Below are 24919 nucleotides of genomic sequence, written 5' to 3' on the forward strand. Positions count from 1 at the left end.
AAAGCCTTTCCATCGTTGTTTTACATTGACTTTCTTAGCAAGAAAAATCCTGAAGCTATTTTATTTGGAGAGATTTCCAAATTCACCTGACACAAGTAGCTGCACTTGCAGTCTGACTTGGAGAATCACTGCCTGTCTGGCAAAATGCTACTCTGTTGCTTTACAATCCTTGGAATGTCAAAAGTATGACAGATTTTAATACAAGTTCTAGTAAGACTAGTAAGAATTAATATTTCCCAGTATAAAGAATTTGATTGGAACTTGGTAACACTACACTGGTTTGACGAGTCATTGCAGGTCACAGCATGAGCTGTCAGCCACTAATCGCACTGTGATGCATTTCAGATAGAAACTATGCTGTAAAATAACAAAATTGAGATAAAGACTTTGTGCCATTTTAGTAGTAACATTTTTACAAGTCTCAGAACTGAAAAATTCCAGATTTGAGGACAACAGATACTAGAAGTTTTCACTTAACCCCACTACAGGACAAGGAACCTTAGCAGAACTGGTGAAATATTAAACAGTCAACACTGCAAAGATCTTTTTTGTATCGAAGGGATGGCCAAAGAACAGTTTCTTCTATTTTTTGATCAGTTAGAATGAAAATTAAGACATCTGTTTGTCTCATTTGGGTTAAACTAAGCCCCTCTGACATTACATTAGCATTTGATTAGGAATGATAAAGTTGCTTACAGCTTACAGCATGAAACTTGAAAATGGTTGAGTTACACTCATTATAAGCATACCTTAAAATGAAACCCCATGCTGTTCATTAGAGACAGCTAAACTATTTGAGGTTAAAAAACAAATTCTGCCTACTTTTCTATTTGTAAATTCTCTACATGATCTTATGAAATTTAACTCTACATGACTGTCCTGGTTATTTCTTGCATGACAACCACAAATCACATGCTTTTCACAGATTATCACTTCTCCCCTGAAATGCCAAATTCTGTTGCCCTTTGAGGATCAAGGCTGTCCAGCCTATCCTCATTTCTTTACTGTGACTTTTTGGTCTTTCTGTGCCTCCTGTGTTCCCTGCATGACCCCCCTCCTGGGTGCCATCCATGGGTAGTGGTAAGTCTTGTTTCTAAAAGTACTTCTCATCCTATTCCACATTGTTATTTTGTAATACAATCCCTTTCACTTCAACTGACAATTCCAATGCTTGATTTCTAAATTCCAAAAGCAGGGACAGGAAAGACTTTGAAGAGCTTTTTAATTTCATTCAGCTGAGTTAAGAAAACAGCTCAAGTTTGGCTGCCTGAAATACTGTTTGCAATATGAATTCCTATAGCAAATACCATTGCAGAATAGGAGTACTTCTGATGCTTTATTAGGACTTACCTTCTTTTCCTTGAGTTACTTTTTTTGATGCTTTGAGGACGGAGGGTTCGTGTGTTTCAAAAGGGCAGTTTAATGAAAGCTGACACGGACAAGGCATTCTGTGTGACTGACACAGAGATGTTTTTGTTCCTTACACCAAGCCAAAGAGTGTCAGAACTGTGTGAGCACAAGGCAACAGACATTTTTTCCTCAGAGATGCTGAAGCCTGTGACAAAAGGCATACACACACAGCATTCCCCCAAATACCTTAAACTGAGTTCTTTCATGGCATTGATACAAATGCGTTCAGCCTGAAAGCCGACAGCTTCTTGCAGTGCTTGTAAAATCCAAGTAGAGAAGCAATGAGGTTTTATTGCTGCCTTTGCCCAGCTTTCCTCTGGTTCCTCTCTTTCTCCAGAAACATTTTGCAACAACAGATTGGGCTTTGCAGGCAGTGTATACTGCACACCATGAAAGATACTATATTGCTAGAGCAGGAAGGAAAAACAGTCTTTGTCACAAGCCTACTTTTGTTTCTGACGCTTCTAACAAAACAAGAAAGTAAAAATATTTCCATTATAATCCTGACATTTTGTACTAGGAATAAAGAGATCCGAGTTCTATATTCTTAGATCTCCATTCTATTCCTGCCCATTAATTTACTGTAAATTACTTACTTCTATGCCTTAATTTATACCTGTATGAAAGAAATTTGGTATTTCTCTTTGAATTCTTGTTACAGAAGGGTGAAAAATACTAAATTCAGTATAAATACCTTCTATTATTACAGCTTCAGCACAGACTTTAAAGAAAAACTTAGCAAGATTAAGGAAGAAACACCTCGGTTGGTGATCTAGCACTATGAATTTCAGACTATGAAATCTTGTCCTAAATGCTTTCAGACATGCTGAAACACCTCCACTACAACTTTGCCCTTCTGATGTGAAGTATCCTCATTTTATGTGCAGTGCATGTCTACATCTTCATCTACAAACAGCAACAAACTGCAGTCAATAAATAAATCAACAGGAGCTGTTCAAACTCCAAAGGGCAAGGGCTAAAGATCATACTTCATGTTGACCTTAAAAATCCCAAGTGTTCAGCTGTGGAGCCACTTCTTAGCATGAGGGACTTGTAAGTAATGAGAGGAAAACATGATACTGAATATGGAAAGACTGTACTACAGAAGTGGGAACTAGGAAAGACACTTGGGGTAGTAGGGGAAGCCATAAATAACTTTGCACCATCTACTGTGCCAGACAGAGACAGAGGAACAGATTCTCTGAAGCATATCCAGTCAAAGAACATGAACACATAACCACTTTCTTCCCACCTACTTTTCCTCTTTCAGTGTAGATACTGCCATATAGAATACAGATTTCAGAAAAAAAAAAAAAAAAGGATTTTAATCTAACACCTACTAAGTTGAGGTAATTAGCAATAGCTAACAGTTAATGATGCTTTTCTCATGAATGGATGCTAAGAGTTATGAAACCTTGCCTGGCAGATAAATGGTACCTTTCTCAGCCATCTGTCTTACAAATGATCCTATATGTACAGCTATTATTTCAGTCAGACACTGGCAACTCCGCAATTGTTCACGGCCTCAGTAAAGAATAGTACCTGTCATGCAGTTTGAGTGCTCCGCCTTTTAACAGACCTGTTTTCAGCTTGTCTGAAATGCTGAACAACTGCACATGGAGAAGCAACAGAAAAGAATGGGTAAGATAGAAACCGAGGGTACTCACATTTCTCTATACAGAGGTTTAAAGCCCCTCAGGACTGTCCTGAATAAATTTTGCTAGAACTCGCTGCTAAAATTACAGATGGCTCTCTACCCACTACAGTTCCATTACAGTGGAAGTTAATTTTTATTCAGTTTTGCTAGAGTGAAATTAATTCTGCTAGAGTGAAATATAAAAATATAATTTACAAATCATTTATATTTTGAATAGACAAATAATCCAAGGACAGTTTTCTTTTGATCACAGTTAAAGTATTTAATGACAAAATCAGGATTTCCAGTAATGACTCGAGAGTAGGTCCCACTTTTTTTTTTTCCCCCCAGAATGGCACAAAATAATTTCTACATCTTTGAGAACTTTCAAGAAATTGGTTACAACAGATACCCGCAAGTATTACAGTTCTGGTGTATCATAGCAAAACCTACCTACCTTTAAGATCACTTTTAGAGAGCATATTTTTGTTAATATTTCACATAATGCACAACTTTTGCTAAACACAAAAGTAGCCTTGTAAGACAGAGTTTGCAGTACACAGTCAAATCTAGCAATACAGTATTTTTATTCTTTGCAGAACTTTAAAAAGATAAAGAAACTATTGATGTTGCAATTTACAAATACATTCTTTCATATGAAACATTAACCTGAATTATAGTATATGTTATGTACATGACTATCTAATAATACTAGGTTGTATAAGCTAGAAGCTAAGTTCCAGAATGAGATTGCAATGCTGTATGATTTACCTTTGGATAGACATTTATACACCTCTGATTTTTCTCTAAAAACTACCAAATCTTGTCATTTAATGAACAGCAAGAACAAATTAAACACACAGACAAAAAACTTTTCCTTCATTCAGTAACACTAGGTTACCCAGATTTCCCATAGTAATGGCTTTTGATGGCTGGATAAAAGTCCTGAGTTATGATACATAACACAATACACTTAACTGGAGGATCTAAAAAAAAAAAAAAAAAAAAAAAGCTGAAAAACTGTCAGTGGGACCAAAGAAATGTTTTAGAACACTTCAACTCACAAAAGGTCTGGAACTTAGCAGTGCAACTGTGACCTTGTCCTGTCCAGTTGATATTTATGTAAACACCTGAAACCCCATGCCTTTTTATCTGAATTTAGACAACTAATTATTGTCAGGTCTATCTCATCTGGGGTTTAGACACTTCTAAATTATTGACAAACTTAGAAGACGTGTTAGAGGGCAGCAGTTCAAAACCTATTCTATTCCTTCCTTCTCTCAAGAGAAAGACTTGTGAGGTTAGCAGCAGAATATAGTTAAAGAAAGAGTGGAAAAGATGATGACAGAAGATAGCTATATGGTCAAAAATGTACTCCCTGACTAATTTCCAATGCAGCTATTTTTAAAATAATAGCCTAACATTTTGTCTCTAGTAGAAGACATTTCTAATGAGGGCCTGCTTTCCTAGTTAATTTGCAGAAATACCAATAGTCATTACAATAGCGCTCAGAAAGCTACTGGCATTTCCAGGGCAAGCATTAATTGTACGTAGCTCAATGGAGTGTTCAGAACTCATGTCGTTAATGAGCCTGTTCTGACTTAACAACAGATGGGGCCAAATTCCTTTTCAGTTGACAGTGCTGGATGTACTAACTGTTAGAGCTGATGCTAAATAGATCTAAATGATCGTATGGTACTATGCAGATGACAAATTTATCTCTTAATTCCCACTCTGAGATTAAATAAAAGGCTTGATACAAAACAGTTTAAATTACAGGAAAAACAGATGTAAAGTTTGAATGTAATCAGTTAACAAGACATGTCCTTAGTTCAAATGAGAATGTTTTCCTAAAGCCAAGCATCTTTTTACAAAATGGTTATTTCCAAGAGATTTCAGTTACTTCAGTTTGCAGTAACTAAAATATTCTCAATTACTACAGAAGCTTTTTTCTCTCTCCTGCAAGCACTGCTCTGATGATTTAGACTGTTAAAAGTGTCATCAATAATGCAAAAATCTTATTCTACATTGAAAATGAAAACTACAGTACATTCATAGAATGCCAGCTTTCTGGCTCTCTGGTAAGATGAGGACAGAAGTGAAGAGTACACATCTTCAGAAGATGAAGGCTGAAACTTCTGCTAGGATTTCTGATTCTAGCTTACCGGTAAAAAAAAAAAAGTGCAGCATCTTTTTTTTTTTTTCTTTTTCCTTTTTTTTCCTTCATTCTAGAAGCATATTAAAACACTTAAAAAATGTTAAGAACACAGTTGTGAAGGAAAAGAATAACCTACTTATTTTTGTAAGAGAATACAGTGCATATATTGCATGTAGTGAATACAGAATGAAGTAGGGAATCACCCATCCAGTGATAATATATACTGAAAACTGAGACCCAAACTAGAAGTTATGGTTCTAATGTACCAAGACATGCTTTTTGAAAGCTTCTATTCAAAAATCAGACAACTAGCTAACACAAAAGTCATTCTAATCAGACAAATTTCTGAAGTGTTCCCAAAATTTCTTACTCTAGAATTTATGAAAAACAGAAGACTTGGAAAACGGTGCAGTCTCATTTTCTCAGGCCCCTGCATTCTCATTTACATAAAACTTTATCCACAGAATCACAGGTAAAAAGAAAATGAAATGTTTTATATCAGATTGGTAAATTCAAGATCGTGTTTGAGGCACAGCCATGTGCGTACAGATGTAAAAACTACTTTTTTTCCTCGATTTTGAAACCTCAAGCATACATTCTGTAGGTTTCATTATACTATTCAAATAACCAATACGGAAGGGAAAATAGAAATATTCAAAATGCAGCACTGGTAACAGATTCCCCTACGAAATTCAGATATGCACTTCTGAATGCTGGTGATGGCACATGCAAAACTTCCTACATTGGGTAGAAGAAACAAGTTTTTCTGTTTCCCAGGACAAAGCAGTCTATTCTCCACTATAGTTACAACCCCAGGTGTTTAATTCCAACATTCACATTCTGCTAATGCTACATAAAATGAAGTATACCCCTTCTTTGGATTTTATTTCCACACATACATCCACAACCAGTTAAATAATTATCTGTACAAATAGGGAATAATATTACTATTTTAATCTTGATCAGCTTGTCATTTGGTCCAGTTCCCCTGTTTGCTTTCACTCCTGTAACAATTGAAATACAGGTAGAAAGTACTGCAGGACCGTGTAGCAATATTACAAAAAAGGAACAAAAGTAAGTCAAAAAAGGTAGAAATGCAACACTCCTGCACAGAAACTGAAAGAATGCATCTCCACTGAACTGGAAGAAAAAAAGCACACAGAAGCCTGGATCTCCTGTAAGAACTGCTGAATGTAGCCTTTCCAGTTTCTCTCGGGAAGATTTCAACTTTGGGCAGTATCTCAGCATTTGTGCTTCATGGCAAGCTGAAAAATGAAGAAAAAATGAATTAAAGAGAGATCACATGTAATGATAGCTAGATCAAACTAACGGGGCTAGTCTGGATCAGAAGACCTTGTAAACTGAATTCTTCAAAAGATGCCTGAAATCCATAACTTCTTTGCACACAGATATGCAGTCGTACCCTTTGCTGTGACAGATATGCAAAGTCTCCCTTTGCTATGCTGACGAGGTAGGATTTATCTGCTTTCATAGCTGTGTTTCCCAATGTTCCATTATTTTGCTATCTGTGAGAAGGGGCTACAGCAAGATGCTAGAAACAAATACATGCTTTATTTATTTACTTATTTATTGTACAGTCATTTAGACCGAATGATTTGGATTGTTAAATATAATCAGAAATTCTAAAGTAGTAATTTAAAACACCTATTCAGCAGCACTGCCACTACAAGTGAGAAAAAATTAAGAACTGATTGCCTTTCTACCTTTGTGATTATTGATTATTTCCATTTCAAATAATTAAAAAAATGGACTTAAAACTGGGAATGAGAGGGATAAGAAAGAGCTGAAGTGAATTAAATCCTATATAAAAAGTTTAGACAAACTGACATTGGCAAGCCAAGCAGAGAACTTAGTTTTAGGCTCTGTATAATAAAAAATTGGAATCTGCAGATAATAGCATGCTATACAAAGCTGAGATGAGTGAACCCCCTAGGAAGTTGCCTAGAAACCAGAATTGGTAAGGGCAGTTAAAATTTCCTCATTTGCTACCAGTGAAATGCTGACCAATAAATGACTCGAATTTAATTGACATAAGCCTTTGACAATCAAGGACCTGGTCATAAACATGCCATTTAAAAAAGCTATTATTTAGAGAGATATACTGGAAAGGCATTTCAGCATGGAAAAACTCCAACACTTTTCATTCTCACCTCAAACAACAAGATTTTTTTTCAGAAATATTCGTCTTTAGCAGGCAATTCTGACAGTAAGTTTTTATTATACAGAATCCATAACTCTGAGTCTTGTGCAGTCACCAACAAGGGAAAGAAATTTCAGAGGCAAACAAAGAAAGTGAAGAAGGTGTCATAAGGTGGATTTGATAGATACCCTGAGCTAAGTTCCAGCTGTTACACAACTAAATATAGATATATGCTTTCATTCAACAAACTCCAATAGCCAAAACAGAAGCACTCTGTGAGGGCTGCTGTTTCTGGTGCAAACTGAGTCATTTTTTGTTTGGTTTTTGGTTGCTTTTAAAAATTTTTTTAAAATAGATGACTAAGGTTTTTTTTAAAGATGATAGAAAGTGTATTCCTACGCTGTGCATCTTCCGTCTCCAATTACGTGTTTTATATCTTAAAATAACCTGACATATAACCAAAGCAATGTGCAGACATACAAATTAAGCATATCCAGTCATGATACTATAGTGGCAAAATTAATTATGGGCTGACAATAATTCAAAGTACTTTCACTGAAGGCAACCACAGAGGAACCAAAATGGGAACTCTGCTTTGCCGCACAAAGTGTTCACAAATATAAGTCAACATTTGTGCCTTTCTCTTCAGTCACCGTTTTGCCAGAAAGTTACGATTTTGCCATTTAAGCAACACTCAGCCGGACCTCAATTTTCTGGTTTCACTGGAGTAGTACGTTTTCTTTTCTGTACAAACAACCTCTAAGGTCTGAGTAGCAGCTGCCCCTAAAAGACTTAACCAGAGGAATATTACACAATATCAATATTGTACTTATTCCTAAATGCTTCGCCAAAACCCCAACAAAACTTTTTGAAAACCAAAGCACACCACCATAAAACAACCGTCTCTAACCTAATACATCCTTCGATGGCTGCCCTGTGCATTGTTGTGTGATAACAGTAAAGGAATTGCAGGACTACTGCACCTCTAAGATATAATTCCAGACTTGGGGTACCAATAAATGTTGTTAAATCCCATTTTACTAAATTACCTTTACGACCAATAAGATGACAAGTGTTCATTTATGGTCCTTTAAGACCTAAACTCTATTTTGTTTTCTTCACACACAAAGATGCTATTTTCTTGTTAAAAACACAAAAACCAAGCATTTATTACAAATCCTTAACTATCATCAACTGAAAGACTGTCACACTCCTGTTTCAGCCAGCTGGTAACTGGTATAGCTTCAACAGCACATGGCCCTTCACACTTATCTGAGGAAGACTGGTGATCTGTATAACAGGACTGGCAGGAATGTTTCAGAATCTCAGCCCAGCACACTGTCCAAATGGAGATTACCCTTTTCTATTCTGCATCACCTAGACGTTTCTTGCAGAAACTGTTCTCTTTCTGCCATAGACACACGTAAACTCAAATGACTATGTACAATATCCTATTGAGAATTTCCCTATATTTTTTATTTGATTAAAAAAATATTTGTATTGTGGATGTTTTTAGCTTCTCCACCATTCCTGCTGTGTTTCCCCTCAACATTTGTTTTAAATTATTATATTGGAAATAAATGTTTACAAAATCCTAAAAATGGTACAGCACAGGCTATCAAGGATGGTATTTTCATTAAAATACTGAGATTTTTTAGACATAAGATTTCCCTAATAGAATCTGTTTGAAAAGATTTGGTTTTGTTCACAGCATGTCTTCATCTGTGGAACTGCTGTTCTGAATATGTGGACAATGAAAGGACAACACACACTAATGAAACTTACTCAAATCTTAATCAAGATTCATAGTAGCCCAACTATCAGAGGCATTTTTCATTTTTGAACTCCCTACCAAGCAGCACTCTATGCTTTACTTGAAAGCAGCAAACCTGATTCCCCCCCCCTATCCTAGAAGCAGTGGCAGCTGCTGTATAAGGCTGGTTTTCTGAGTTGGCATAGTTATCATCACTGGGGGAGGGGAGTGGGGAAAGAAGGTGGTGTTAGATGGAAGAACCCAAGAGCAGACTCCATACTCATGCCACTAAGCTGAACCACGCTAAATGGACCACAAAGTAGAGAATTATCCCAGTAAAAATTAAAATGTTTTGTGAAATTTTGAAGATTACATAAAACTGAGGCTTGTACAGAACTGCAAGACATCAATCCAGGATTTCTAGCGCTAATGCAGTAGCCAGGCACTGTTTGGCATAAGCATGATAAAGCCTAACGCATGTCCTAAGCAGGAAACCTATCAAACTTGCATGCTAAAATGGTTGCCCATGTGCAGAAAACTTTCTGGTGTGAAGGTGCTACACAGCCACTGAATCAAACACTGTGGATGCCTAGAATTTCTGTCACAGAGATGGAAACTCAGCACCATTATGCACATGCAGCCGCAACAGGCATAGTACTATCAATATCTTTCACCAAGCATAGAGAATGTCCATGCATAACCAAGACTGAACAATTCCTCAAAACCCTCATAAATAACTTTTCCAGACATAAAAAGATACCTCTTCAGAAACAGACAGTCACAGACCTACGACTGCTTATCAATGAGGATTAACAACAATTTCACTATACTGCTGCACAAAGTATGAGGAATCGTTCCAAACAGTAGTGGGAAGATGGATTTGAAATATACTCCAGGAAGGAGAAGATAAGTAGTTTCAATTCAAGTGGCAAAGCAAACCTCAGATCTATGCACAGAAGTAGTTATAAACCAAAAAACTGCCAAGTGAGGAACAGTATATATATCAAGGCAAACAGCAAGCTGTTTGTAAACAGTGACCGACTGCAATTCTTTCTAGAGCTTCTTCCCCTTGCAATAAAGGAATGTGTGACACTGACCTACTGAGAGCTTTACTCCCACCAAAATCTTACCTTGTGTGCAGTTTCCGCAAACTGCTGAGCACTGTTTTTCAGTTCCTCTGTCTTTTCTTCTGCTCGACCTAGCCTTTCACCACGCTCATTCAAAGCCTGACTTGCCTTCTGTACTGCACTTGTCACACTGTCTGCTGCTGAATGCAGTATGCTGTTTCCTGCAATATCAAAAGAAACTGTTAAAACAACCAACTATATATAAGCTTTGTATTAAATACAATTATTTTAATTTATAATGTTCTAGAGCTGATGTGTTATCTGCTAGTTTATCCTCTAGCTGCATTTTGGATAATAGGTAAGTTACTGTTTTCTCACTCAAACCGTATTTTTAGCAAATTATAAACAAGTACCATATTGCAACATAATTCTTGGGTAACATAAGGAAGCAGTGGATATAACAGCTACGTGTTATTTCTTTAAGCCTTATGCTCATACATCATTTCATGAAGCTATGCTACTAAATCAGTGAAACCATTCACAAGTGCACACAGCTTCTTCACAACACTCTCATGGTTCATACAGATCAACTTTCTTTGGAAGTTACACTGTTTCCCTAGAGAATAAATGATAGACTCTGCAGGACACATCTGTACGAATTGAACATTTTTTTCCATATTATAATTATTATAGTATTAATTCATTTACAAGTGCACCCAAAACACTATTACTACAGTTATTTTATGCTGCTTTGATCTCTTTACCTTTGACCCTTCTCCACATGCAGCACTGGCCATGTTTCATGCGACAACACACTTTCTTTAAACCTTACTATTTAAAGTCCCAGCAAGGCTCAATGTCTTCTAAGACTTTAGCTTTACCATCCAAATCAACTTACTGGTTTCTCTGTTTCTTCTCTGGCACAAAATGTAGTAGTTTCAAGTTCTCATCAGAACTGCATTTCTCCTCTACGTTTTTCCCTTTCAAATGCTCACTCTTTTCAGTACTCCTTTCTATACTGCTTCTCAACAGAAGGGACCTCTTTCGGAAATGAACTGCTGATGAATGTTTATAGTACGAACCACAGTACAAACTGGAAACTCTTCAAAGTTACACATTATCGCTATGAACTGGTATGTATTAAAACACATGTAGGTCTTCTCCTTTAACCTTTTCAGCAAAAGGACTAGTAAAAATTCAGCTTTTTGGTAGGCCCTTGGAGTCTTGCACAAACTTTAGAACTTAATCTACCTTACAGGGAATTTGTTACGTAGAAATTTGTTGTCTAGATGTATCCAAAGGCAATGTGAGAGCCAGAAAGCCAATACAGAGTATTAACCATTAGAGGCACACTGTCACTGCTGGTTTTCTAAACTGCCCCAAATATTGTAATCACACAAAGCCTTTTTTTTCACAGCATTAAAACCCAATATGTAACACTTTTAAATGAATTACACTGGTAAAGGTATGAAACCAGCACAACACATGAAGCTGAACTGAGCACTGCAGCAAATCCGCTGTTACAACAAAGTCTGCTGTTCTTACAGACATACAAAGACAAATGAAAATAAACACAAACCTACTGCTTTTATCATTAATCTGAAAAGTGTGTCTACCTCAAAAATATTTCCAGATTAAAAAATAAAGCCCAAGCATTAATTTGAAGGGTTACTTTGCTATTAGTTTCATCAGGAAAAAGAACAAAAGACCCATTCAGATTCATTTTACAGCTAATACTCCTTTCCTTAAAAACAGCAAACAAACAATGAAGAGTGAAACTGAAGGTTGCCCCAAGTATCCTGTGCAACAACAGTACAAGCTGCACATGTAGGAACTCTTGAGATAAAAAACTGCCTTAAAATTTTATTAAATAAAACACAACTAGTATAAAACTATGGAAGTGGGGGAGGGACCCAAGAACCCACACACAATGACTCACATATGATGAATCAGTATGAGAAATACCAAGCAAAGAGCACGATAGCCTCCTGTATACCAATATTGTTACATTTTTCACATCAGCAATTAAAAAATAATGGATGTATAGGATGTGAAACAGCTACTTTTTTTTTTTTCTATTGTTGCATGGAACAAAGACGCTATATTTAGAAAAGGAAAATAACAATTGCCATTAATGTTGAAGAGAATATCTGAGAATACAGTAAGTTGGAATTTGCAGACAGAAATGAAACTATTTTTACAAGTGGTCTCTCTTCAGACACTGAGGAGTCTGATAATAAAACCAAACAACTTTAAATATTGTACACTTTCTTAATTCAAGATTTTTTCAGTTAATTGTTATTTTGTTCATAATTTGCTCATTTAAAGCCAGTTTTTAGGAGATTATTTTGGATTCTGTTCCAATAAACACAGGTACTGGGCAACACCACATAGTTTCCCTTTTTCTGGTGGTTTGATCCAAAGGTTTTACCCTCTTGTATGAATCAGTGCTAGTGTTCTAAGATAAGAGTTTTAAAAGCTCTCAACACTGAATTAAATCTGTTGCTGCTTTACAGCATCTCAAATGTTGCTGAATTCAAGAGAAGCAGGGTACACGGAGACCTTTATAGAGCTAAGCATCTTCTGAAGTCTTAACATGTGTTGGGGAATAGAGGTTAACACAGATTGCTGACCTTCTGTCAATGTCAATAGGAAATTGCAGAATGAAAATATTCTGTATTTTCTGTATTCCTGAAAATATCAGGATTTGTAGCCAAAGATTGATATTTATTTCTCCACACTGTTTTCAGAAAAGAAAGAATTTGGAAGTTTGGCACAATAATAATAATTGTTTTTCCTTCTAGCTAATACGGTATTGTGTTCTCTCTGTATTCTTCTATGAGCAGTGAGACTGTTTTAGAGAACTACTTTTGGATAATCTTTTCCAATGGAATGTCAGCAAAATAAAAATATCCACTCTACGAGCAACACAAACTCATGTGTCAGTAGTCTATTGAATTTCATCAGTGTATTTCTAGAGCATGTGTAGGTGGTTTCTGGTATGACTGACTATGCCTTGTCCTTATATTAGTATCACTGCAAGAATAGCAACACTTGTACTGGATGTAGTGGAGAATCATTCCTATGAACAAACCACCTACAACCTGCAAAATTTTTAAGCTGCTCTTCAGTAGGTAACTACTACAATTCATGATCTCCAGAGAAGTCTGTCCCATGACTGAACAACAAACCTGCCTGAGCTGTACCCACTTAGGTGTAAACTTAGGCCAACCATCTGCACTAAGCCACTGAAGAAAAGATCAAAGAAATGACAGTCAACAACTCTTTCTGGAAATACTGTTTCCTATCTTTGTTTAATTTTTAACCAAAGACGTGACAACTGCTGTTAACCACCTTGTTTTGTTTTTTCTGGTCTATGAAGAGTCTGAGGAACTTCAGGACTTCTTATCTATTAGGTGAGAGACATAAGCTCCTCAATGGAAGACTTTCAAGAGCTTTTCACATACATCTTAGGAAAGAGAAAACACTTGCAAGATGAGATAAACACCATAAAAATATGGGTATGGGTCAGCTGATGTTCTGAGTTGCTTTTAGTAGGAAAGCACTCGCATTATTCCCAAGATGTTCAAACTCCAATGGCCCGTGACCTCAAATTTTGCACGGCTACAGTCTTCACTGTGAGCAGAAAGAGTCACATGCTTGTGTTGCTGCTTTTTCTAAAGTATACATGGATCGTCCCGTTTTTGGAGTGCATGTATTTTTCTATAGCTCTGCAGAACAGATCCCAGAGTCGAGATTACAGACTTTTCTCTTTCAAATAAGCATGAAAGCAAAATAGGAAAGTTCACATAATTTTTAATTTTATTAAACAGCATTTTCTGAAGTTTCTATTAAGGGCAAGCACACAGCTTTTCACTATCTAACAGTATTTGCAGACTAACTGAGTAAGTGGAGCAAATATTACCAGATAACATGGAGAAAATACGTATTTATACTGAGCTTATTATAAAGTATTAGGTTAGTATTAATTTCTAGTATCAGCAAAACACATATGTTTAGGCCAACTTCAGTTGAAACTAAACAAATCAAGCCTAATTCAGTGTTTTTCTTCAGTTTAACTTTGCTACATATTTCAAAGCACAGAAACATACTGCTAATTTATTTTCAGTTACTCAAACAAATGGCTTAATAAGATCGCTTCCAACACAGCTTTTTCTTCTATAATGCTTTTTGTCTTATTATCTGAGGTTGTCTACCTAGAGGAAAGGAGCATGAAGATTTCCAAACCAGTCAACAGCTACACAGCTTGGTAATCCAATTTGTTAAGCAAATTAAATATTTTATTTTGAATTTCCTGTAGCAAAATATAAACTATTGGAATTAAACTCCCTTTTCCCCTTAGAAAATTCAATTAGTGACCTGTATAATTATATGTAACATTATTGGGGCCCAAAGATGAAGAAACAGAAGGGCAGTGGGCCTTGGGCGAGTGCTTTAGACCAGTGATCCTTGAAGTATGGGGTTTTATGGTTGAAGTATGAAGTATGGTTTTTATGGGCATAAAAACTGAAGAACCCTGCAGGAAGCACCACCGCTCCTCTCAGACTGATTTTTAAATCTATGGTTCTTATGATCACAAGCTATATCAGAGAGTCTTGCAGTCCATGAAATGAAGTGACATTACTTCAAGCCTTTTATCATGCACAAGAGAAAAGTACATCCTTAACCTACCATACCTGAAAGATATAGAGATACTATCATCAAACAGCATGGGAACCAGTCTATTTGTTGAAGAAACTAATTGGTCTCTAGAGACAGTTTGCATGATTTGTTTTAACACACATTCGTAAAAGGTTAATCACATTCTCTATTAGCCACATCAAATGAATTTCAGTTCAATGCAGGGATTTATCTGTACATTAGTGATAAGACTTTACAGTCTTATGCTAGCATTTACTTTTTAGTTGTATATACACTAACACAGCACTTAGCAACTACCTGAGAAGGAAATAAATGCAATTAGCTATAATTAAGAAGTTCCATCTATGACACACACTTTTAAAAGAAAACAGGTATTTACAATGCCCATTGAACTGCACAGAACTGGACCTGTGTCACCGAATAAAGGTTAAAAGTATAGTAACAATCAGTTCAACTTCATTAGCAAGACCACCACCATCACAACATAATTATTCTATATGCCTACATATACTGTCTACACTCAGATATGCTGGTGCCACTAGAAGTTCAACAGAAGTTTGGAAACATTGATTGTAAATACAAAAAATGGCTACTTTCTCCTTACTATTTTGTGTTTTGTTAACTTCCTGTACACTCAAGTGATCACTTAAGAACCAAAAGCATTGACCAATTAAAATATCAATATAAAACTAAAGGACTTTAAGGAGAAGAGAAAGATGCTGAACAGTTAAGAATGAATATATCCCTTGTGAAAGAAGGCAGCATCACAGAAATGCATTTTTTAAGTGGGAAAGTGGTCTGAAGGCATGGAAGAAGCTATATAATATAGCATTATTTCTCTTCCTAAGTTATTTCAAAACACCTGCTGAAAAACCTGTTTAAATTGACAAAAGCCAAATATAAAAAACGCAAAGAGGGGAAAAGGTTAATATAAATTCTGAGTTTCCTGACAAAGAATAGTGAAAGAAGTCTTAAGACTGTATTTCTAATTATAGCTAGGAATTAAGATTACTTTCCAGTTTGTCACCTTCATTTTTAAGGACTGATGAGATAAAGACAGAATATGGCTTCAAAAGGGAATTTTGAAAATAAATCACCTTTTTAATTTCCATGTAAAATTAATGATGATCCTTTTGACTTACATAACAGACCAGCTTTAAATTCTTTGCTTAGTTACAGCAGTTTTCTAACCCCTTCACACCAATGATTATTATTAGACTCCATATACATATATAAAAATTGATTAAAATATAAAGAAAATTACAAAGAAAAAGAGCCAGTTTGCTAATACTTTAATCTTGTGTTCACGTGTTCCAAATCTCTTACTGGCAAGTTAATTGAGCATGGGAAAAATGCTCAAGATAAACAGTAATTTCAGGTCAAGTATTTCTGTGATTTTTAAAGATATTACATCTCTTTTTAAATGAACTTCAGAAATATAATAAAGTTAAATTTTTCTCTTAACCACAAGTAATTTCTTAGGTCTCTCTTAGCATTTCATGCTGTCATCGAGGCTGTTAAATAGCATGGGCCTTGGTGCTGACTTAAAAGGAATGACAATAGTAACTGGCTACCATTTGGACTTTGAACTGATGACCATTACCTCTGATGTGCACCCACCTTGCTGTCTACCTATCCACTCTTATTACCCCAGCTTTGCTATGACAATGCTAGAGGAGACAGTGTTGAATGACTTGCTGAAGTCAAGGAAGGAGACATCTGCTGCCCTTCCTTCATCCACCAAGCCAGTCACTTCATCACAGAAGACAAGCTGGTTAGGAACGATTTTTTTAACAAATCTCTGGTTCCAGCACTCCTTGTCCTCTGTGTGTCTAGAGGATTTGCTCAATAGCCTTACAAAGGTAAAAAAAATGTATTTCAAGTTTTCAGCACAGAAATATCACTGGGTTCACATAACTGTTAAATACCAAAGCTTCTCTATAAATGCAAATAGAATTCAAACTCATGAAAGCCTCATTTAATCTTCAGTCTTACCCATAATATGGCTATTCATGTTGGATGTTGTCTTAGTTGTCAATGTCAAGCATTAATTTTCAAATTCCAGGCCTGATAAAAATTACTACAGTCATTTGCGTGTCTCAAAGTAGAAGTGGGTTTTTTTTGGGGGGGGGGGGATTTTTTGGGGTTTTTTGCAGTTTTTTTTTGAATTGTCAATTTTTTTTTAACTACCTCCATCTTAGTTTTCATAAAAAGTTTTGGAAAACACCTACCCATAATTACTGCACAGCAAAGATCCACAGTATTTCCTTGATACCAAACTCATTCACTACTATAAAAACTTCTAATAGGCTGGAGAAAAAAATTCTCAAATCTATCAGCATGACAGCTCACTCCAGTCACAATGAGACCTTTTTTTTTTTTTTAACATCATGTCCTTTTGTGTCTTTCCCTCAGTGAAAGGCTGCTATTTTAGCATTCTATTTCTGGCAGGTTCTCTCTCTGGCAGAGATAATGTTTGTTTGTTATGCTAAACCTGAAGGTAATTTAACTAAAGCAGCAGGAAATTGAGGGGGAAGAAATCCTCTAGTGTGGGCTGCTGTGTTGAAATTTGTACTTGTTCCAGCTAAATGTCTCCACCAGCAATGCTGATCAACAGCTTGCGAGTAACCAGGCTCTGCAGTCTGCAGCCCATGAACACTCCTGACATAGGCTTCCCTAAATCTCCCCTAAATCTCTCCTAAATCTACTAGAGTACAAGCAGCTCCATTGCAAAACTTACCTCCACGCTTAAGGATGAGAGCTGGGATTTGCCCCACAGAAAAACTGAAGCGTTTCTGAACATAGCAGAAATTGGATGATTCCTGCAACATTACTTTGGATTCACAACAGCCAGATCAAGTTACAGAAAGTCTCAATCCTGAGTTACAGTTAGTAGTGTTTGCCAGTAGTAACACATCTTATGCCCATATTATTATTTAATTTTACTTTCACTTTAATCAGTCTAGCTACACATAGGAACTGTATTGAAGCCAGTTTGATCTCCTTCAGACACCCATGCTTTAACCTGTTTAAATGCTCTAAACCTTCCCTTTAGGATGTGTTCCCCCTCTCCCCAAAAGCATTAGAAATTGGCAATTTTGTTTGCAAATAATGAATTAAGGAGATCACTGCTATCAAAGACAAAATACTAGGCTAAATAGATTTTACTCTGATCTGGTTTGCATGTTCATTATGTTCCAAGAAAACTCCTGAAGATGTTTAACAACAATTGATGGACATCTAAGAAAATTACAAGAACCAGCAGATGCTTTCAAAAAGTTTTAGAGCAAGGTAAACATATAGTGACACTTACCTAGTATATTTGCCAAGTCTACAGCTATTTGTGGCTTTGAGGATTTCATAAGACAAACAGTATCTTTGCACATATCATCTTGACTGAATTATTTTCATAAACTGCTCTAAGAAAAGAACTGACTTCCTTTTAGCTGGCCAAATAATATTATTTCCAAATATATGCATCTGGATATCCCTGCTACTTAACTCCCATATTTCAACATATCCTAACCAGAACTATATAAATTAAAAAAAAAAATAAAAAAAATCAGGTAGCATGAAACACAGCAGACTGTTAAGCTGACCAAAACCTGAAAGCAGCACACGAACAGAATGGCTTCTGCAGAGCACAGGCAATAAAATTTAATCAAGCGGAGAAGATAAGGTCTTAAAAAAAAAAAATCACCTTAAGGGTACAACAGTTCAGTATTTTTATTTCTAACAAGCAAGGTGTATCCAAATTTCTCAATATGGCTTGCAAAATCTTAGATTTAGAAATAGTTGTACTGCAAAAAAACAACTCTTTTTATGGTTCTGCAAGGAACTATAATAATCCCCTCCACATACAGATGAGTATGATAAGCTTTCTTGCCAGTTAGAAGAAAATGGAAGTATTATCTCTGATGGTAGTGCCCTTTTATTTAAAATAGGGACATTAAACAACACAGGGGTCATTAGAGTAAAATAAAAGGTTTTTCATTGATGAGATATCTTGATAATGAGAATACCTCCTGATCTACTGAGATTCCCTTCTGTTTAATTCAGTACTCCATAGCAATGGTGTCAAGTAAATTATTCATACTTTTGAACAGTTAAACTAATGGAAATGCTTTTATAAGCACAGATTATTTGTGTTAACTGAAAAGATAAATGTCCTTAGAAATATTAAAAGAAAGCTATGTTGCATAGATGATATGTGAAATAATGTATTATCTAAAGCTTTACAAGTTGGGTCACCTAAGTAGGACCAGATTCAAAGGTGTAGAAAAAGGGTCAAAAAATATTTTCTCCACAGAAAAATCTGACAAAAACCAAGAAAAGGAAGAAAAACTCTGCATATGAAAAGTTTTTGTTAAGAATGCCTGCACTAGGCATGACGAGACTAATCTGATCAAACTACTGATTCAAATTTCAAACAGTAAAGTTAGAAAAAAATCATTTAACATATCTTTGCTTCAATTTACTGTAGGAATTTGTCTCTTATCTTTACTTTGCTCAAAATGTTGTTAATCCTTGGGGGGTTATTATGCTGTTAGTTTTACTACATTTTAAGTAAATACCTTCTTACAGATAAATCCTGAAAAATGAAAACCATCATTAAATAACATTTAATGGTGATAGTTAATTAGTGCTTATATTAATGATAAATAGTCAAGATTATTAACCCAGTATATCAAATAGAGGCCAAATACACAGAAATTTGCACTTTCGGGAAAAACTTCGTATCTGAAGAGCCAAGGTGGAAGAGACAGTTGTATGTAATAACTCTGAAAACCTTGCAGAAAGAAAGCTTAATGTGTTCTCTAAAAATAGTAATTTTCTTGGGGATGATAAAACCAATAAAGTCTAAAAATCATACTGAGTAGTGATATTTGCCCATTATGACAATTATGAGTTAAAGGGGCTTACTCTGGAAAAGTTCTGGATCTCAAGCAATGCAACTATTACAGCTGACCTGACAAGCAGAAGAATGTGCAATTAAATCAAAGAACAGCAGCTACACACCATGGCAAGCTTCTGTTTTAGAATGAGATGCCAAATTTAAACATTTATCTTACGTGCAGTTCTGCTGGGGCCACATGTGGATAGTTGTGAATACCAAAAAAGCTTGAGAGCTTTGCTGCTTTTTGATCAGCTGAGTGGTAAAATCACTGGAAATGGGATAACTTCCATGTGGATTTTTATTGACATTGATATCATCCTATAAAGAGGAAGTATGGTGTTTTTGTTTGAAACCTTTCAGCCATTTCTGCCAGTAGGCGAAATCCTGTATTTCTTACATTTCTTCATGACCACAAGATGAAATATCCAATCAAATTCTATTCTAAATCAGAATATTTTTCTGTAAGGAATATTCAGTAGGAAACATATTTCATATATGATAAAAAGACAGCACTACTAAGTAGAGTTATACTTAATATGAAAAACATCTGATTTTGAATGAAAGCCTGTGGTGAGTTGACCCTTGTCAGCAGGTAAGCTCCCACCCAGCTGCTTGCTTGCTCCCACCCAGTGGGATGAGGGAAGAGAACCAGAAGGGCAAAAGCAAGAAAACTCAAAGGCTGAGATAAAAACAGTTTAATAAGTGAAGGGGAAAGAATTAAAAACAACAAAAACCAAGTGATGCAAAACCAATCACTTACCACCAGCAGCCCAATGCTCAGCTGGTCCCTGAGCAGTGGCTTCCTTGGGAACCCCCTTCCTCCCTGCCCAGTTCTTACTGCTGAGCAAGCTGTTACCTGGCATGGAGTATCATCTTGGTCAATTTGGCTCAGCTTCCAGGCTACTTGTGTTCCCTCCCAGCCTACTTGCTGGGAGCAGACAGAATGAGAAACTGAGAAGGCCTTGACACTGTGTAAGGAAGCACTGTTCACCTAAAACACTGGTATGTTATCAACACAGTTTTGATCACAGGTCTAGAATACAGCACTCTACTGGCTGCTATGAAGAAAATGAGCTCCAACTCAGCCAAAACCAATACAAAGTCTAATTCATCTTTTCCTGGTAAGGCAAGCCAAAGGGTTTACACATCTCCAGATGCAACTTTTTTGTTGTTTTGTTTTGAACTCAATTCACCAAAGTATTGACATTTCTTTTAGGGTGGGAAGGAGAATCAGGTAGCAACATACCCTGAAGATAGAACACAGGATTTTTCTAAACAAAGGTACTGCTTGCAGTCACTGTGTCAATAGCATTGATCGATCTTCTGATTAAGTAGCATTAATTATTACTGAGAAACAACACGCTAATGTGCTACAATGGAGGCATGGAACACAGTGTATTTGTCAACAGATTCACACTTCTAAATCAGGTAGGTGACAGAATTCTGTGTTTGCTACAAATTCAATCTGTTTATTTACACAAAGGCTATTTAAGTAGCATATTCAAAATCACCAACTTCTGTTACCACATAGGCTGACAAAGTTGTAGCTCATGAGTAAGAATGAAGAAGACTGAGTGAGAACTGGTCAAGGTCAGAATGGAGTCAGTTAAGAGCAATGGTTTGAACGTGTCAAATGACAAATGCAGTGTCTGGCCTGAGACTGACAGGCTGTACAAGAGTAGCTGTCCTCAGGGAAAATGTGGTCTGGTAACCTAGAAGCAATACATTTAAAGGCAATCTTTCAGCAGCATCCTAGCCACCCAGGACTGGTATGACTATGTTTATGTCTGAAAGTCGTCTCCGCTAACTGTGCGCATTTCTCCCATCTGTTTCGATCAGCTACTGTCAATAATAAAAACCAGCTTGAACATCTCTTGCATCTGATTAGTCACTCTTTTTTAGCAAACACTTTGCAAAAGCCACCTCCTGCTCCACCCTCCAAACCATACTTAATCACTGAAAACAACACTTCAGGAAGAAGAAAGCAAACACAGGAAGCTCAAATTCTTTACCTGGCATTTGTTCAGATGGGAATTCAACTTCCTAGAAAACGGAAGAAGTTACAAGTTTCTCTAGTTCGAAAGTTTCCCCTAGGCTGTTCAAAGCTCTGGTGACTCCCACATATTGCTTTGATTGCTGAATCTGGCTAATAAATTTTGTTAGGAGAAAGAATTATACCATAAAAAATAATAATTAATAGCTGTTCATTACTGCAACACAGCACTGAAGACATGAAGGCAAGTCTCTTCCTCCACTAAAATTGTCATAGAAACTGTTCACAACAAGGAACAGTTGTGTCTGGAATGACCCACCAGAAACACCACAATAGTAATAAAGGACTAAGTGAACTCTATCTGGGCTTCTAACTCAGGAAGCTTAGGTATTTCAAATTCAGAATATTTAAACTGATCAGTTTTGACTGATGGTGGCACTTCACACTTCCATAAGATGCCTCTCCTTAATGAGCACATTTGCTTTGTTCAAATCGTCATTACCAGAGAGTTACAGTTCCTAGACTACCATGAGCCCAAGGCTTTCCATCAGTACTGTAACATAACAGCTGATCATAAAGGTCAACAGGACAAACATGTTCTTCCCCTCCTTTTTCATGCCCTCACCTCCCTGCCAAGTGACTGTTACACATCCTTTCAGGTGTATTGGTGCTGTGCTAACAGCCTTGTTTAGGAGCTCTTTTGCATAAAAGAGGAAACTGCTGCTAAAAAGAACTAAACAGATAAAAGGTTTCTGACCTCTCAAAGAGCCATTCAAAAGCCTTATTAAGCAACTGGAGTTATTAAGTAGAAGATTACAGAAAAAGTATTTCTGTGATTGTAATCCTATAAGATAATTCCCTCTTACAACTTAATGAATTCCTGTATCACATGACTGGAAAGTTCTCCAGATAATTTCTATATTTAAATTATCAGTCAGAAAGGATGACTAAGTGATCTGAAAGACAGAACATTCACGGAAAGCAGTATCTTTACTGGATTTATTAATTTAATTGTAACTTTGAAATACTTGAACCTGAATTTAAATGTGAACATAAATCTCTCAATTTATCTGGATAATATACTTGCCAACTTAAGTGTAAGCTATAAAATCTAGAAGTCTCCTAGCTCAGCCTGGACAGGAGGATTTCCACAGACTTCCACCTCCCTTAAAGTAAACAAACCAGTTCTGTAGGTCTTTTCACCGCAATCTGGAAAGTTTATGACCATCAAAAGAATTGTTAGTTACCAAAGTCTGGTAACTGTTGTGATGCAAGTAGTATGTATTCTGCACTTAATTTAGCTTTTACTAATCACGCAACATTATGAGTCACTGTACTCTCAAGTCACAGATCAATGGTCCACCTTTGTAAAAAATGTGATTCTGCCCACGAAAGTAACAGAGGTTCCAGAGTAAGAAATTATCTCAAATTAAGATTGATTACACTAGTTTCCCCTGTTTTGATGTGGCATAGGCTATTTCTTCTGACACAAACCTTTTAATACCCATTAATGCCAACAGTGGCCAAGAACAGCTGTGAATAGAAAAATGCAGGAAAATTGCATATTATTTTGAAGCAGAGACTTTTAGATTAAAAAATCCATCTAATCTGGTATTTTTTCCAAAGCACATAAGACAGAAAGAAAAAAGAAAAAAGAAAAAACAGTGGATTATAAGCACTCTTTAAACCTCTATAAACCTCTTAAAATATGACCCAATACTTTTCAGTCTTCCTGACTGCAACATCTGAAATGAAGCCTGTAACATTAGTTCTAGTAATTTAGAATATTTCATACTGTAACAACATGTTCTAATATAACCCTAGTTTGTCACTTTATTGCTTCTGAATACATTATTTACATCTGCGTACAATTTCTTTTTATATATCTGTAATCTCGTACTTTTAAGGCCAAAAAAACCCCAAGTTTAACATCTCAGTTCTCGCATGAGGAAACTGCATTATTTTACTACCACTAGTTTAAATAATATCTATACCCTGGGAGTTAAACAGATGCTTCCAAGTTATTCTAACAATAACAAAAAATACCTTTAAATCATAACATTATACTTTTAGAAAAGTCCTACTGTTTATAAAGGTAGGAGGCAAAATGATAATCCTAACTGTTCAGCTGCAAAACCTTCATCAGCAATCAACAAAACAAGATAACCTTTATTGACAACTGAGATCAGTTTCTTCCTCTGCTCTCATTAGCCATGTCAACTCTTCAGATTTGCTAGGTACATTTTAAGTGCCACAGGAAAAAAACCAACACACTAACCAACAAAAACCCCACAACTAAAAGATCAGTCTAGTGGATAACATCCCACTTTTTGTTTTAGCCCTTGCTTTAACCTATTTAGTGAAAAGAAAGCTAAAAAAGAAAGCTACATATTCTTTCTGGATTGACTGACTGAATGAAGACTGTGTCTATATTTCACATTCCTGCAACGAGTGCAGCCTACACATTCCAGATGTGAACTGCCAGCTACCCAGGGTCTTGCAAGTAATATCATCACAGCTGCACAAATCTTTGAAGAGGCTGCAAGGTCCACCTATCGACCCCAGTAATGCTCTGATTTCACGACTGCTATAACTAGACTAATAGTATTCTGCTTAGTAGAGTTATGCTCAACTCATCTGCATGATTTTTTTTATCATATATTTGTGGAAATATTCTAAATGAGACACTGATGGAATAACGTTTCTTCACTTTTGCACCACTATCAAGCATGAACCATGTAGGACAATCACAGTATCCAGGTGCTCAACAGCTTAATAACTTAGAGCTGAAATTCACAGTGAATGAAGAGGAATCCGCTACGGTTCCTGACAGGGGATAAGGGAAGTCTGAAAGACACTACTGACCTTAAATTCCAGAGGAGTGGAAGGACATGCTACTAAAAACCTGCCCAGGTTAGAATAGCAATGACTTTGCTAACTGTAAGCTTAAGTCAACACTTGAAAGAACTTTACCTTTTGTACTTTCCTGTTGAAATCCATAACTGGCTTTAAAGCATCATTTCAGCACTATCCCTTCAGAGGGGGGAAGGAGGGGAGAAGGAAACAGAAGAAAGAATATTGTTTATATAGGTGTGCAGACTGAGGGTATGTACTGGTAAGAAGAAAAAGCAACCAGCCAAGGTACTCATTTTACATTTTTATCAAATGTAAATAAAAGCAAA

General features: G+C 36.2%; 1 protein-coding gene across 3 annotated transcripts in view; it reads right to left on the reverse strand.

Annotated features, from left to right (window-relative positions):
* Positions 1 to 3303: 3303 nt before the first annotated feature.
* Positions 3304 to 24919, reverse strand: part of STXBP6 (syntaxin binding protein 6) — a 129178-nt gene continuing 107562 nt past the window's right edge. For all 3 annotated transcript variants that reach the window (XM_074868202.1, XM_074868204.1, XM_074868205.1), the window contains exons 5-6: positions 10249 to 10406; positions 3304 to 6469 (exon numbers count right to left, since the gene is read on the reverse strand). In XM_074868202.1, the coding sequence (XP_074724303.1) occupies positions 6446 to 6469; positions 10249 to 10406 (182 nt within the window). In that variant the 3' untranslated portion in view covers positions 3304 to 6445. The remainder of the gene's footprint in view (positions 6470 to 10248; positions 10407 to 24919) is intronic.

This window comes from Strix uralensis, chromosome 4 (assembly GCF_047716275.1).
Source record: "Strix uralensis isolate ZFMK-TIS-50842 chromosome 4, bStrUra1, whole genome shotgun sequence".
In the NCBI taxonomy this organism is placed as follows: domain Eukaryota; kingdom Metazoa; phylum Chordata; class Aves; order Strigiformes; family Strigidae; genus Strix; species Strix uralensis.